The sequence below is a fragment of the Prionailurus viverrinus genome, chromosome B4 (genome assembly GCF_022837055.1).
Source record: "Prionailurus viverrinus isolate Anna chromosome B4, UM_Priviv_1.0, whole genome shotgun sequence".
Classification (NCBI taxonomy): domain Eukaryota; kingdom Metazoa; phylum Chordata; class Mammalia; order Carnivora; family Felidae; genus Prionailurus; species Prionailurus viverrinus.
The window spans coordinates 9377862-9392559 of record NC_062567.1 but is presented as its reverse complement, the minus strand read 5'-3'; the positions used below and the strand labels follow the sequence as shown (position 1 = coordinate 9392559).

Sequence of the window (14698 nt, the reverse complement as noted above, 5' to 3'; positions counted from 1 at the left end):
TTTTAGTGACAGTGTCCATGAGCACACGTGACTCTCCCGTTTGAATCCCCTCAAAGATCCACGTAGCATTTCAGGTTACTTCCTGCCAAGTGTGGGTGTTCTGTGAATCTTTCCCATCATACCTGAAAAGTTGTCACCTACTTTCTTCATAGTATGTGATCATCAAGCCTCCAATTTGCCCTAAGAGTTTTAGAAATCGTTTTTAAGAGTTGACTCATGCATTCCCTCTTAGAAGTCCAGCGTATGATCCAGTCAGTTCATTGTTCACTAAAAGGCAGCCCTCTCTTCTCTGTTCTTTTCCTCATAAGCTCAAGGTGAATATATAGAGTTCTGACACATATTTATTTTAATGTGCACTGCGTAGATGCAGCCTACAGGAGAAGAGCTCTTCTCGGCACTGAGGGAGCAGTTGGGAAGGCCAACGTCAATTAGGCCTTCAGCGGCCCGGAAGATGAAACCGTTGATGGGGGAGATAAGCTAGCTCTGCCCTATTAGACAAAATCATCTGTGACATCAGTTCCTCCAAAAATAGCCACTTGTAACTGAGTAAGTGCAAATGAGCTATGAGTTCCTAGGGAAGAAAAACCTTTCGCGTGGGTCGTATCAACACAGTGACAAAATGACTAGTTAAAAGGCGAGACGCTCGGGGCACCTGAGGGGCCCAGTCGGTTAAGTGTCCGACTTGGGCTCAGGTCACGATCTCACGGTTCGTGAGTTCGAGCCCCGCATCGGGCTCTGGGCCGACAGCTCGGAGCCTGGAACCTGCTTTGGATTCTGGGTCTCCCTCTCTCTGTCTCTCTCTCTCTGTCTCTGTCTCTGTCTCTCTCTCTCTCTCTGCCCCTCCCCCGCTCGTGCTCTGTCTCTCAAAAATAAACATTAAAAAAAAAAAAATGAAAAGGCAAGAAACTCAAAGTAACCGGTGACCGACATGATACGTAACAACTGTTTTCACAGATGGCCTAAACTGAGCCGTCGGTGTCTTGGCGTGGTGTGGCAGCCAGCCACAAATGTCCTTAAAATTATATACTTCATTTTCCCAGTACACCTGCCTTCCCCTTCATATGAAACCAACATACGAAAATATGGGTTTATACTAAAGCGCTCTCTTGCCGTGTGGGTATCTGTGGTACAGAAATATTTACCTCCAGGTTCCCTTCTCCAAAAAGATGGTGACTCTAAGCCATTTTCCTCACAAACACTGCGTGTAGACCTCATTCACTGTATAAAGCCAACTCCCGTGAAATCTTTAGCACTTGACCCAGAGGCCAAATAGTTGGCTGCAAAGAAACTTGGACGGTAGAAATGCCAAAGCAGAGGGGGAGAAATTGTTGTGCTGACCGTTACCTGCCTTTGCCTAGCACCGGAACCAAGTCAGAGGGGGAGAGCTCAGAGTTACTGTAGAGGCGCCCTGTCCGAGGCACTTGCGCCCCATCGCACTGAACCTGAGCCAGGAGGGGGCCCCGGGCCGAGTCGGTGGTCCACTGACGACCAGCTCATCAACCGGAGGGAGACGGTTGGAGGCGTCCCTGAAATGTGACGACACTGCTTCTCGGTGAGGCTTGTGGACTCAGCCCAACCGCCAGACAGCTCCCTCTCCCGTCTGTGCGTCTCCTGTCTTATTCCTGAGGCGGGGAGGAAGGTCCCGAGAAACCGTTGCCACCACATCCCAGGGTTATTAGCCTTTTACGTTTTAGGCCGGTGAGCAGCCCCTTCCCTGAGACCGGTCCTAACGGACCACTGCACACCAGGGCTCTTGTTTTCCTGCAGCTTAGGTTTGGGAATTTGTCCTCTGCCCCTCGGAAGGAAATACTGCTCAAGGGAACTGGAAAGATTAATTAGTGACCTTTCCACTCTATTACAGTTAGATGAGTGCGTTGCTAATGCAGGTAGAAACATTTACCTTACAACTGTGGGATCTGTTAATTATACATCGTGAACCTTCCAAAGCCCTTCCTTCCAAGACGGGGCGACAGCTTGGAGGTTTCGATACTTGAGGAGGAGTAGGGATTGTTCAGCTCACAAATACGTGCAGTGCGTCCACAGATGGGAGCCACGTACTCACAAAACCGCACCAGTGAAATCCCATTTTGTGCACTCGAATTGTGTTTGTGTTTACTTACTGTGACTACTGTTCAGACTTTATTCAGAAATCCTTTTTATAGGCTTTCTTAGTAAAAAGAAAAATTCCATATCTACGGATAATGTCTCAATCTTCTGTATATATGTTTTATTAATATGTAAATATTTAGATTTTTTAAAATTACTATGTTCTTTAAAAAAAAAATTCAACACAAGGCTAGTTGTGAAAATGGTGTATAATGTTGTGTTGTGATATCAATTCCCAAGATGCTCTTTATGTCCGTTCCAGAAGAATACAATAAATTACTTTAATCGAACATGCCTGTGTTCCGTGCCTGTGTGCCAGTCCTGTGTTTATGGAGTCAGTGCTAACGACTAATTAAAAGGTATTTATTAATACTCTGGTGGTCTTACGCAGAAAGTTGTATCTCCTTAGGAAGTTAATTTTTTAAAAATAAAGAAACAAACTAGATAGCCATCAGGAAGAGCGGCTTCAAATCAAGAAAGTCGCAGGCGCCGCCTGGGAGTCAGATCACTGTCTGCCTCAAGTCCCACAGTAACACTTGAGCATTAAGCGCTGATAGAATTGAAGCCTAATTTTAAATGAATTAGGTAGCTTTATAATCTTCACTTAAAAGGTTAAGCCCTGCTTCTATGGAAACAACACATCAGAAGGACAAATCAATCTTCTTTAATGCAAAGTGGCTGGTAAAACGTAATTGCTTTAGTCCCCTCTCTGAACACGGGAGGGCGCTGCTCCTCACTGGGCGCCCGCCCCACCCCCACCCTGCAGGCATTCCCAGCACCCCCCCACCCCCCGCCGCCGCCCCCCCTGCCTGGAGCACCCCTGGCCTGGAACACCTTCGGCTGGTCTGCCGGTTCTCTGGGGGCCTCGCTTGGGAAGGCCTGAGCTGTTCCCGCTTCAGGAGAAAGCCACTGGATGGCTGGTGAGGAGGCCGCGCGGTGAGGTGCTCCCAAAAGGCCAGGACGCCCTCGATCCCACACGTTCGGGCGTCATCCAACTGACAGCCCTAAAGGGCTCCCTCCAGTGCAGCGTGAGGGGGCCCGGGGTACCACAGGAGGCTGCACCGGAAGGGGGCTGTCCTGTCCCCGCAGACCAGAGCCGTGTCCCCTCCTGCAGGCCCAGCCTCAGCCGTTTCCTGAACACCCACTGCGGCAGGTGCCGTGTCGGGTCAGTCTGGCAGGGCAGAGAGGAAAAGAGTGGAGAGGTTGTGTAGACCATCCCAAGAAACTGGGAGGACCGGGGGTTGGGGGACCACTGAGGCACCCTCAGAGGTCTTGATCTCTATGATGAATGGTCATCATATGAATGATTCATCATATGATCATCATCGTATGATGATTCATCATATGAATGTACTGACCTGTCTGGCAGAAGTAGGGACATTACTGGACAGGAGCGAGCCTGAAGCAAGGCATCCCATCAAGAAGCTGTTAGAATAGCCAAGGCTACTTAACTTCTTTAGAGGACGGAACCCCAAATGCCCAAGCGTGAGAAAGGGAACCAAGGGGACTTGGTGACTCTCTGGCTTGGGCTGCAGAGGGGAGTGCAGCTGTAAGAAGGGGAGGGGGCTCGGGCTGGGGAGCCCCAGGGTGTTGTGTGCGCTCAGGGAGGGAGCACGGGGAGGGGCCGCTCAAAGAATGGCAGTTGAGTTCAGGTACAGATGTTATTCCGTTCATTCACGTGTCTCTTGGACACTGAGGGTGTGCCTGGTGCTGTTCTAGGGGCCGGTAGAGCAGTGAGCCACGGGCCCTGGGGCATGGGGCTCGCCAGGACCATCACAAGGTGTGAGCCCTGAGGAAACGGCTGCACAGAAGGTGCAGAGTGTTCCAGAGCTGTAGAAGGGGACTTAATCACAGACCAGAGGCTTTGCCCCAGGCGAGAGGCAATCAAGATTTGAAGCACCATCCATTCAGCAGAATTCGAGTCTCAGCTCAACATCAGCAGGGAGCGACTCCTAACCGTTGGCTCACGGGCGGCCACTGGTCTCCGTCGGGTCACAGGCTCAGTCCCTTCTCCTCACGTACCACCCTCTGACATTGTCTTGCTTAATGACATGGCTGTCTACTGTCTACTTTCCACTGGCATCTAAGCCTCGTGAGGTCAGGGGTCTTATCTGTAAGGCCATTAAGATTTCAGACCCTGGTGAAAACACTGTCAGGACATCCCTGTCCCCGAGCAAGAGTGGACTGCGACAGGCGAGGGCTGTCAGGTACTGCCCTCTCCCTTCTTCTGTCCCTTAGTCTTAGATCATGAGCCCTTCCTCTGTCCCGGTATCGACACTCTTCATAAACGGCGGAGAAATTGCATCAACAGGTCCGCACAAGACATGCTGCGCGGGGGCCCGTGAGAATTTGGTAGCTCTAATGATGCAGAACAACACTTTGAATTCACACAAATCAACAATGTCTGTACTTTGTAACCTCAGAAGTACGACACTGATCATCCCCCTAAATTATATATACACGCATTTATACATCTATGTGTGTATTTATTCTCTATTTCTATTTTGTAATCCGTGAGGTTAAAAGAACATAAAGGAATCATTATGAAAAAGCCAAACAACAGTCTAGGAATGAGGCCCAGGCGGGACAGTACACTGATGTCACAAACAGATTTGATACTTAAGGGCCTTTTCAATTGCTTTTTTTTTTTTTTCTTTCTTTTTGGCCATTTTTATCTGCTAATGCTGAGAAATTGAGGGACATTTTAAACCTAAATTCTGAAACTCAGCTACTTTAGATAATTCCTTTAAAGGACTTTCCAAACATGAAGCTGATGGGAGCACGCGCAGTGGAGAAACTGCTCAGACACTAGCTCTCTCGACTTCCGGTTGTTCATACTCTCCACCACGATGCCGTAACAGATCCAGAAAGTGGAGGGCCCTCGATGTGAATGTGGAGTGAAAATCAATTTTACAAAGGAAATTGAGCGTCCTAAATTGGTTCAATGAAGTGGTGGACCAAATGCATATTCTGGTAGAAAAACTACTTTCTGCTGTACTCTCGCAATGCAGAGAAAGAGAGAACACAGTACAGCGGACGGCACTTTCTCCATCTGTTACTGAATTAAGCGTCCTCCAACAGAGATGTGTTTCTAACCACCGGATAAGGGAAATCAGGAGCGACTCAATTAACAACTCCCGCGCTGACCCCGTCCCCCCTTGCAATGAACGCTGTGACACTGCGTGGTCCCCGAGGGAGGTGTTTCACTGTGTGAAGCAATGCCGCCTCCTTCCCCTCCTCTCCCCGACTCTCCCTGTAACACAGACCTACAGCTGTGGGCAGCCTTGACCCTCCTGGCGAAGGTTTTGTGTCTATGGTTCGCGTCAAATGCTGTTCGAGCATGTTTGTCCTACCCGCCTCCGTTGTGAGGGTGACACCCACAGCTGGTCTTTCCCTCACCGTGTCCTCATGAGACCGGCTCTCAGTGGAGGTGGAGTGGGCGTATTTTAACATCGGGCTGACCCCCTAGACACTGGCTGCTGCCCATATTAAGTGACAAGAGCCTTGGTCACGCCTCGGCTACTGTAACAACACACAACTTTCGAAAACGAACAAACTCTCAAAGACCAAGAAACGACTTTTGATTGGAAAGGACCCAGTGACTTTGGAGGTGGGAAGGAGGAGGTGGGGAAAGTTGACAAAATTAGTCTGAATTCATTGGACAGATTGAATGCAGGAGAGCCAAGAAATGCTTTGGGAACTGAGAGAGATTTACTCCCTTCCCCTCGTTCCCTCATTTAAACATATAAAACTTCAGAAATTGCAGCTGTAGTTTAGATCAATAAAATATTATGGGAATTTAAGGAAAATCTCGCCTAGATCGACATACAGCATACATTAAGGGTAGTAACAAAAAGGCCTAAGTATAAAGTGGCTCAAATGACATGCAGATGTTTTTCTCTAACTCATCACAGCCCAGAAGCGGGTGGGTGGTCCACAGTGTTGGTTGGTAGCTCTGCTCCATGAGGTCATCCAGAAACCCGGTCCTATCCTTCTGCACCCCCTAGGAGACATCCACATCCATGAGGTCAACCGTGTTAATGTGGTTCACCAGCATAGGTTTCTGTTTGACCCTGTGGAATGGTGGGAAAAAGTTGGTGGAGGGAAACGATGTCCTGAAGAAAATGTCATCTTGGGCGTGTAGCTCTTCTACTACTGCAGAGAATTGCTGGGGGCAATTAGCTGTTGGTTCTACCAGTGCCATTTTACTTGTTGGGAAAGGAAAAATGATCCAGTAAATAGTGTCGAGGACAACTGGCCAGCCATTTGTTTTTTTTTTTTAATTTTTTTTTCAACGTTTATTTATTCTTGGGACAGAGAGAGACAGAGCATGAACGGGGGAGGGGCAGAGAGAGAGGGAGACACAGAATCGGAAACAGGCTCCAGGCTCCGAGCCGTCAGCCCAGAGCCCGACGCGGGGCTCGAACTCCCGGACCGCGAGATCGTGACCTGGCTGAAGTCGGACGCTTAACCGACTGCGCCACCCAGGCGCCCCTGGCCAGCCATTTGTAAAAACAAAATTGACAAAATGCATCATAGCCCTAAATGTAAAAGCCAACACTATGCAACTCTAAGAAGAAAACAGAGAAGTAGATCTTCATATTCTTGGGTCAAGCAATGGTTTCTTGGATAGGACACCAAAAGCACAAGCGACAAAAGTGGATAAGTGGAACATCATAGAATGAAGCGCTTTCTTTTAAAGTCTCTATTTACTTATTTAGAGAGAGAGAGAGAGAGCGCGCATGCATGGTGGAGCGGGGGTTGGGGGGGGAGAGAATACCAAGCAGGTTCCACACTGACAGTGCAGAGCCCAACATGGAGCTCAATCTCACAATCCGTGAGATCATGACCTGAGTCAAAATCAAGTCAGATGCTTAACTGACTGGGCCACCCAGGAGCCCCGAGATGAAACATTTTTGTGCTGCAAAGAAAACCAAAAGACAACTCACAGAAGGGACGAACAGATTTGCAAAACATAGATCTGATAAAGAATTGGTATCTAGAATATATAAAAAGTTTCACAACTCAAAAATAAAAAGATAACCCAATTTAAAAATGGGCAAAAGATTTGAACAGACTTCTCGAAAGATATATAAATGGCCAATAGGCTGATAAGCATATGAAAAGATGCTCAACATCACAGTCATTAGGGAAATGCAAATCAAAACCACTTCACACCCACAGAGAAGGCTGTAATCAAATGACAGACAACAGAAGTGTTGTATGAATGTGGAGAAATTGGACCCCTGAAACATTGCTCGTGGGAATGTAAAATGGTGCAGGCTCCTTGGAAAACAGATTGGCAATTCCTCCACAAGTTAAACATAGAGTTACTGTAAGACCTAGAATATACCCAAGAGAACTGAAAACATGTGCACACAAAGACTTCTACATGAACATTCAGTATATAGCACATGAATTTTACGTAGGTGAATTCTATCCCAATAAAGATGTTGTTAACAACTAGTAATAAAATTAGACCCTCCTACCTTACCCTGTATGTGGCAATTGATTCCAGATACTTCAAGGGTTTAAGCAAAAACAAATAATAAAAATACTAGGCAATTTTAAATTAATAGTTATCTAAGCTTGAGGAAAGGATTTCCCAAACATGAAGATCATAGTAAAATCATAGTTTCAAAGTTTTGCAAAATTTAATAGCAAATGACAAACATGAGAAAAATATTTGCAGAATAAATGGTTTTTAAGAAAGACGATACTTACCGCATGCCCAACTCTTATAAATCAAATAGCCAATAAATATTAAAATGCTAAAATTGAGGCGCCTGGGTGGCCCAGTCAGTTAAGCGTCTGACTCTTGGTTTCTGCTCAGGTCATGATCTCGTGGTTCATGGGATCAAGCCCGATCCTGAGCTGACAGCATGGATCCAGCTTGGGATTCTCTCTCTCCCTCTCTCTGCCCCCACCCCTGCTCGTGCTTATGTGCTTGCTGTCTCTCTCTCTCTCAAAATAAATTTCTTAAAATGCTAAAATTAGACCAAGAAAAAAAAAATAAACCAGGAAAGGCACATTACAAGAGTAGTCTGAAATATTGTAGTTATTCATACAATTGAGAGAATTTGAAAGAAAAGTAGCAGGAGTGTTTCTGGTATTGAAAGCAACTTAGACACCACTAATAGACATGTTAATTAGTACAGTATTTCTGAGGGCGGTTGGCAACATAAATCAAATTGGTTTAAAACCTTTGACCCGGCAATTCTGCTTGAAGGAACTGTTCTGAAAGCAATAAAGATTCGCCCAAAGATCGAGCCACAAAGCCACAGGGTGTTCATCACACATAGTTAAAAGAAACCAACCAACAGAAAGAAACAATTTACAGTGTCCAACAGGAGCTTAAATTCCAATACACCCTTAAGACGGAATACCACGCAGCCAGTTTAAATGTTGTGCCTGGAGATCCACAATCAATCAGTGGAAAGAATGCAGGTCCCAGAACAATAGGTACCGTCGGAGCTCCTTTTCTCTTTTCGAATACACAAACTCATAGGGAAAAAAGTCTAAGAGAACACACGTCGAAGTGCTGGTGACAGTTGGCTCTGGACGGTGAGATTACAGGTGCTTTAAAATGTTCTTCCTGTTGTTTACCTAAAATAATTTTCCTTTAGGGAACATGCTGCTTTTGCAATGAGAAGGGAGATTATTTGAAAGATTTTTTTTTTTAGTAGTGTAGAATAGTTAAGGCCCCAGGGGAATGTTAGTGGCGAATCGCCGTCAAATAGTACGTTCGGCCCGATCATACTTCTTAATTTCAGAAACACAGTTATAAGGTGAGAACTAACAGTAGCTGTGAGTAACTACAAACACAGACAAGTTGCAGCATTTCCAAAATATGTATATCTACAGCTACCAACAGCTTTAAAAAGATGCAGACGAGGGCGCCTGGGCGGCTCAGTCGGTTGAGCGTCTGACTCTTGGTTTCTGCTCAGGTCATGATCTCGCAGTCGTGAGACTAAGCCCCGTGTCGGGCTCTGTGCTGCCAGCGTGGAGCTTGCTTGGGATTCTCTCTCTCGCTGCCCCTCCCTTGCGTGCGTGCTCTCTCTCTCTCTCTCTCTCTCTCTCTCAAAATAAATACAAAAAATCAAAAGGTACAGATGATGTGCTATTGTCAGCCTACTCACATTTTGTAAAAGAAGTATTTATACACGTGGACAGGAAAGAGAAGTTTTTACAGTGGTTATCTCTGGGTGATAGAATTGTATGCGATTTTAAGAAATTATTTGTGTATGTTTTCCAAAGTACACAGGTATCTTTTTCTAAAAGGAAAATAAAGGTAAAGAAAGAAAAGGCCCAGTGGTCTGCGTATCTGTGAATATGTCCTGCCTGCCCCCTTGGATGCTGTTAGGAATACCTGAAATATCACTGTAGCCTCTTGGAATACAGGCCTCTGAAACGTCACCTAAGCTCCAGTGAAAACTTCAACTCGTTACTCCAACAGTATGTACGTTGAACCTACTTACTGGACTCTGGACGTTAATGCTCTCCTTTGAAAGGAAAAAGAGAAAAACCCGCTCAACAGCGTAACAGGAAAAGGTATCCTCTCGGTAGCTTGAGAGGAAACTGGAGACGATGCTTTATAAAAAATGTATTAGCTGCCAGACAACGAGAAGCCCATCTGAGGTGTAAGTGCATCTGACACATCAGTTCAAAAACAATACCATGCGGGCCATTGGGATTTGGAGAATGGCTACCTGAGAAAAATGAAACACGGGGTGCGTTGCCGTAGCAAACGAGGCCAAGAACTTCAGCGGTTGAGGCCATGAGAGTCTGTTGTCTCGTAGGGCTCTTGCTCATCTGTGCAGTTTTGCGCTCACCTAACAGATCTGTGGCTGTCAAGTCCCCGTGTAGCACCGGCTAATACCTCCTGCACACGGTGCGTGCTGGGCACTGTTGTGATGCTTTGCAAGAACAGCTTCACTCGTGTAATCCACAAAACCGTCCTACGAAGTAGATACTATCACTATCCCCACTTAACAGATGAAAAAAAGTGAGATCATTTGTTTCAGCTCACAGAACTAAGGACTAGGTTTGGTCAAGATCTGAAACACAGTGAGGTGCCTGGGTGGCTCGGTCAGTTCAGCATCTGACCCGATGACGTTCAGGTCACGATCTCGCGGTTCCTGAGCTCGAGCCCCGCGTCGGGCCCTGTGCTGACGGTGCGGAGCCCGGAGCCCGCTTTGGATTCTGTGTCTCCTTCTCTCTCTGCCCCTCCCCCACTCATGCCCTGTCTCTCTGTCTCTCAAAAATAAATAAACTTAAAAAAAAAAAAAAAAGTAACACAGGACTGTGACTCTGACTCCCACATTCAGGTGCAGGAAGCATTCAGTATAACCCCAATGAGATGGGCTTCTATGATGTGCCTTTCCAATGCTTTTTTTTTTTTTTAACGTTTATTTATTTTGAGAGAGAAAGAGAATGCACACACGAGTGGGGTGGGGTGCGGGGGGAGGGAGGGGGAGGGGGGGAGAGAGAGAGAGAAAGAGAGAGAGCATGAGCAGGAGAGAGGGCAGAGAGAGGAGAGAGAGAGAGAATCCTAAGCGGGCTCTGCACTGTCAGCACAGAGCCTGATGTGAGGCTCAGACCCACGAATTGTTCAATCACGACCGGAGTCAAAACCCAGAGCTGGACGCTTAACCGCCCCAGGCGCCCCTAGCGCCCGTGCTTCTAAGCCCTTTGCTTTAAGATGCGCTTCCATGTGAAGGCGTTGGATGTTTGTTCTGTGTCAGGCCTTAAGTGTTGCACTTGAATCGTTTCGTCTGAAATATCCCCAACATCCTGCCAGCAAAGAGGCTGAGAAGTGGCCGGTGCCTTCAGCCGCCAACAGGTTCTTTATTAAAAAGTTTCCAAGAGAACACAGCAGACAGAGTGGCTCAAAGAAAGAGGTTTGCGACCAGAGCGACCAGGGTCTCAATACGGGATCTGCCATTTACTCAGCTCTGGTATCTTTCTGTCCCTCGTTTCCTCCCTCTCTCCACTGTCCATCCGTCCACACGGCGATTAGCGGAGACTAAATGGAAGTCAAACCATCTCCAGAATGAGGGAAGTCACTGCAGTCGCGGAGAACCCCCTACTCTGGCAGGGAGAGGTTGCCCGCAGGTGACAGGGCTGGGGGAGCCAGAAGGAGGTGATGCCTAAACACCGTCCTCAACACGCGAACTCCCCAGGCCGGCGGCACCGATGACGCCTGGGAACCTGTCAGACACGCAGCATCTCCCAGAGCGGACCCGGGCGCGCTTTAGGAAGTCCTGCAGACCCTCCGGCCGCACGCTGGAGTTTGGGACCCCCTGGAGCCCCCGGGACACACGGTAGGCCCCCACCCTCAGAGCTGAGGTGGATTACCCGCAACTTGTGAGCCACGACACCCATGTGTGAACTCACTCCCTTGACGGATCAGAGCCGATTCGAAGCTTCTCCTGCGAGAGCGTCACATTCTGACTGGAGACGAGTGGGTGGCATTACAGAAGCAGCTAGAAGTGCCAAAGTCTCCAAGAGGCCGTGGAGGGGGCGCAAGGTGGGAACACGGACAGTAGGGTTCGCGATGGGGCAAGGCTGAAACCCAGCCCCTTCTTTTTTGGCTGTTGAGACCGCGGCCCCCAGAGGGCTACAGGGGGGGACTGACACACCAGAACTCACCTCCTTGGGCCACACGCTCAGCCTGTCCCTCGCTTCCCTGGGTCCCTGTCAGCCAGCAGGTTCCCCCCTTCCCTCCCCTCACACGGCCGCCCTGGCACTCTGCCCGCCAGAATGACCGACGTCATGTCCCAGGAGGTCCGGCAGCACCAGCCTGAGAAAATCCGAAAACCACGAGTCCCAAGAGGCCCGAAGCAAGCCAACAACTGCGCACTGGGCACCTACTGTACAGAGGGCCCCGCACCAGGAAGAGAGACAAAAAGAACCTCCGCGTGGTCACTGCCTGCAAAGGGTCGGTAACGAGACAAAACATAAACCCCCACAACTACAGAGGTAATTCAAGCTCCGAACTGTAGATCCCAAGACACCACGTGGCGTTTGGGCCACAAGGAGGTACCAGTCAACCAAATTAGCGGTTGGACGCCTTTGTGGAGGAAGAGGGACCTGAGTTGAGGCCAGGGGAGGAGTACGTGCACGGGCAGGGAGCGGAGACGGCAGTCACACCAGCAAAGCTGCCGGTCGGAGAAGGTTCGGCGGGACAAAGGGCAGCATTCAGGGAGCTTAGCAGTCTGTAACGTTGGGGCGCCCGGGTGCCTCCATCGATTGAGTGTCCGACTCTTGATTTCAGCTCGGGTCGTGATCCCAGGGTTGTGGGATCGAGCCCCGAGCCAGGCTCCTCCACGCTGAGTGTGGAGCCGGCTTAGGATTCCCTCTCTTTCCCTCTCTCTCCCTCTGGCCCTCCTTCCCTGCTTGTTTGCACGCTCTCTCAAAAAAGGAGGAGGAAGAGGAGGAGGAGAAGTCTGTTCTGTCGGAGGGCAGAGAGTCTGGCAACAGTTGGAAGTGTATGTAGAGGCACAGAAGATAAAGCTTGGAGCCAAATGGTCAAAAACCTTGGCAAATTTATTCTATAGGCCACAGTTTCCCAATGTATGTGTTTCTCAGAATATTCTCCTTGCAGAATTTTAATAGACGTCATGAGACTAAATGGGTTCCACTGGGGGGAGTGTCACCACACCAACAAGCAATTCTTGGGACTCGAGCTGCAGGCCCTACAACTCATCAGTTCTGACACTTCCTATCCCGATAGCATCGGAGTCAGAGTAAGAGCTCAGTCCTACAAGACTGCTCCCCACATCCCCCACTCACCCCTCCTTCCGACGACAGTCACAAGCCCAGGTTGTCACCCACACTTCTGACTGCCTGCTGTAATTGAGCGTCCCGTGACCCCCTCCTCAGGTTTGGTTAATTTGCTTGAGGGGCTCACAGAACTCAGAATCATTTTACTTACTAGATGACCAATTTATTACAAAAGGATAGGACTCAGGACGGGCCAGAGGGAGGAGACGCACAGGCCAGGAGCCTCCGCGCTCTCTGAGCGCACCACTCTCCCCCAGCCTCCATTTGTTCACCAACCCGGGAGCCCTCTGTATCACCCCCTTTTGGGTTTTCATGGAGGCCTCATTGCACAGGCACAGCTGATTAACTCATTGGCCATTGGTGATTGAACTCAATCTCCAGCTCCTGGCCCTTCACCCAAAGTGGCGGTGGCCAGGGGTGGGGGTGGGGGTAAGGGTGGGTTCCCCTGCCAACCAGCCCTAACTTTAGGTGGGGTCCGAAAGTCACCTCCTTAACATAACAAACGACACCTTTGTTGCTCTCATCATTTAGGAAATTCCAAGGGTTGGGGAACTTCTGTGCCAGAAACAAGACCAAATCTGTATCTCTTAGTATAAATCACAGGATCACAGGACGAGACAGCTTCGCAACCTCGTAGTCTTAGACATTTGCACTGTTTCACAGGTATCTTACCTGCAGGACCTCTTGAATTGTGACTCTTTTAGAGGGAGACGGATGCGGCGTTTTCCAAAACTGCTTCCATTCGGAACCCTCTTCTGGGGGCTAGCGCTCTGGGCGAGAAACTCGGTTTGTAGATTCCTGGGGGCGGGCCCGTTCCTGCCGTGCTCTCCCGAGAAGCTTGTGTAAGAACGCGGCCTGGGAGGTCTGCCCCAGGCGAGCCCAATGTGTAATCAAGCTTGGGAGAGGCTGGTTTCCTTTGTTGCCCCTGAATTCTAAGGTGCCAATGGTGAGGGGAAGAGAAAGGTGGGAGAAAGGTGAAGGAAGGATGAAGAAACCCCGGGGCTTGGATCTGGAGGAGCTGGTGGGAAAAGGGGCGCTGAGGGGGAGGGGGCACCCACGGATGGAGGGGGTGGGAGGAGGGACACTGAGTGGCACAGAGGTAAAAGGGTCAGGAACAGAACAGAGATGGGAAGGAAAAACCTCACTTGGTAGTATAAACAACCTTAACACCTGCGGAGGGGCTCATGGTCTACAAAGAATCTTCCGGAATACCAGCTCCATCTTCCTTACAATCCCATGAGGTGGGTGGTCAAATTATCCCCATTTTTCTTGGCTTAAGGAAATCGAGGCTAGGCAGAGTGGACAGGGGCTGTCCCGTATCCAGCTCCTGTTCGCATCCCTAAGACCTGCTAGCTCCTGGAACGCCACACAGCCTGCTGCCTTTCCCAGGCTGGCTCCTCCTTCCGGCCTGTTGGGAAAGCTGCCACATGTCTCTCCTCACATCCCTTTTCTGTCTGAATCAGCCAAAGTACATTTTCCGTAACTTCCAGGAAGCCTGACTTGAATCAGAAAGGTTAAGCGTGGGCATGAACTCGTCTCTCAAGATTCAGAACCCCGCCCATCTTCTGCTGTGCCAGGCTGTGGCATCGAAAAGTCTAATGAGTTCGATTTTAGTCCTACGATAACGTCACTGATGAATATCCAGTGGGAATTTCTAGTAGGCATTTGGAGACGCAGGACGAGTACATGGGATAAAAGTCAAGGTAGAAATAGGGATTTCGGAATCAGTGCCATTGAAATCATAGGTGTCAATGGAGCATCTCATAACACAGGGTGGGTGGTGACAAAGCATTCAAAGTACCCTGAT

General features: G+C 48.9%; 1 protein-coding gene across 2 annotated transcripts in view; it reads left to right on the top strand.

The window, feature by feature from the left end:
• Positions 1 to 14698, top strand: part of BEND7 (BEN domain containing 7) — a 104143-nt gene that overhangs the window by 80692 nt on the left and 8753 nt on the right. Inside the window, exon 9 of one of the 2 annotated variants that reach the window (XM_047866288.1) lies at positions 365 to 770. The exons of the other annotated variant lie outside the window; for it this stretch is intronic. Coding sequence (XP_047722244.1) covers positions 365 to 432 — 68 coding nt within the window. The 3' untranslated portion in view covers positions 433 to 770. Of the gene's footprint in view, positions 1 to 364; positions 771 to 14698 lie in introns of those variants that run through there. 2 annotated transcript variants of the gene reach the window in all.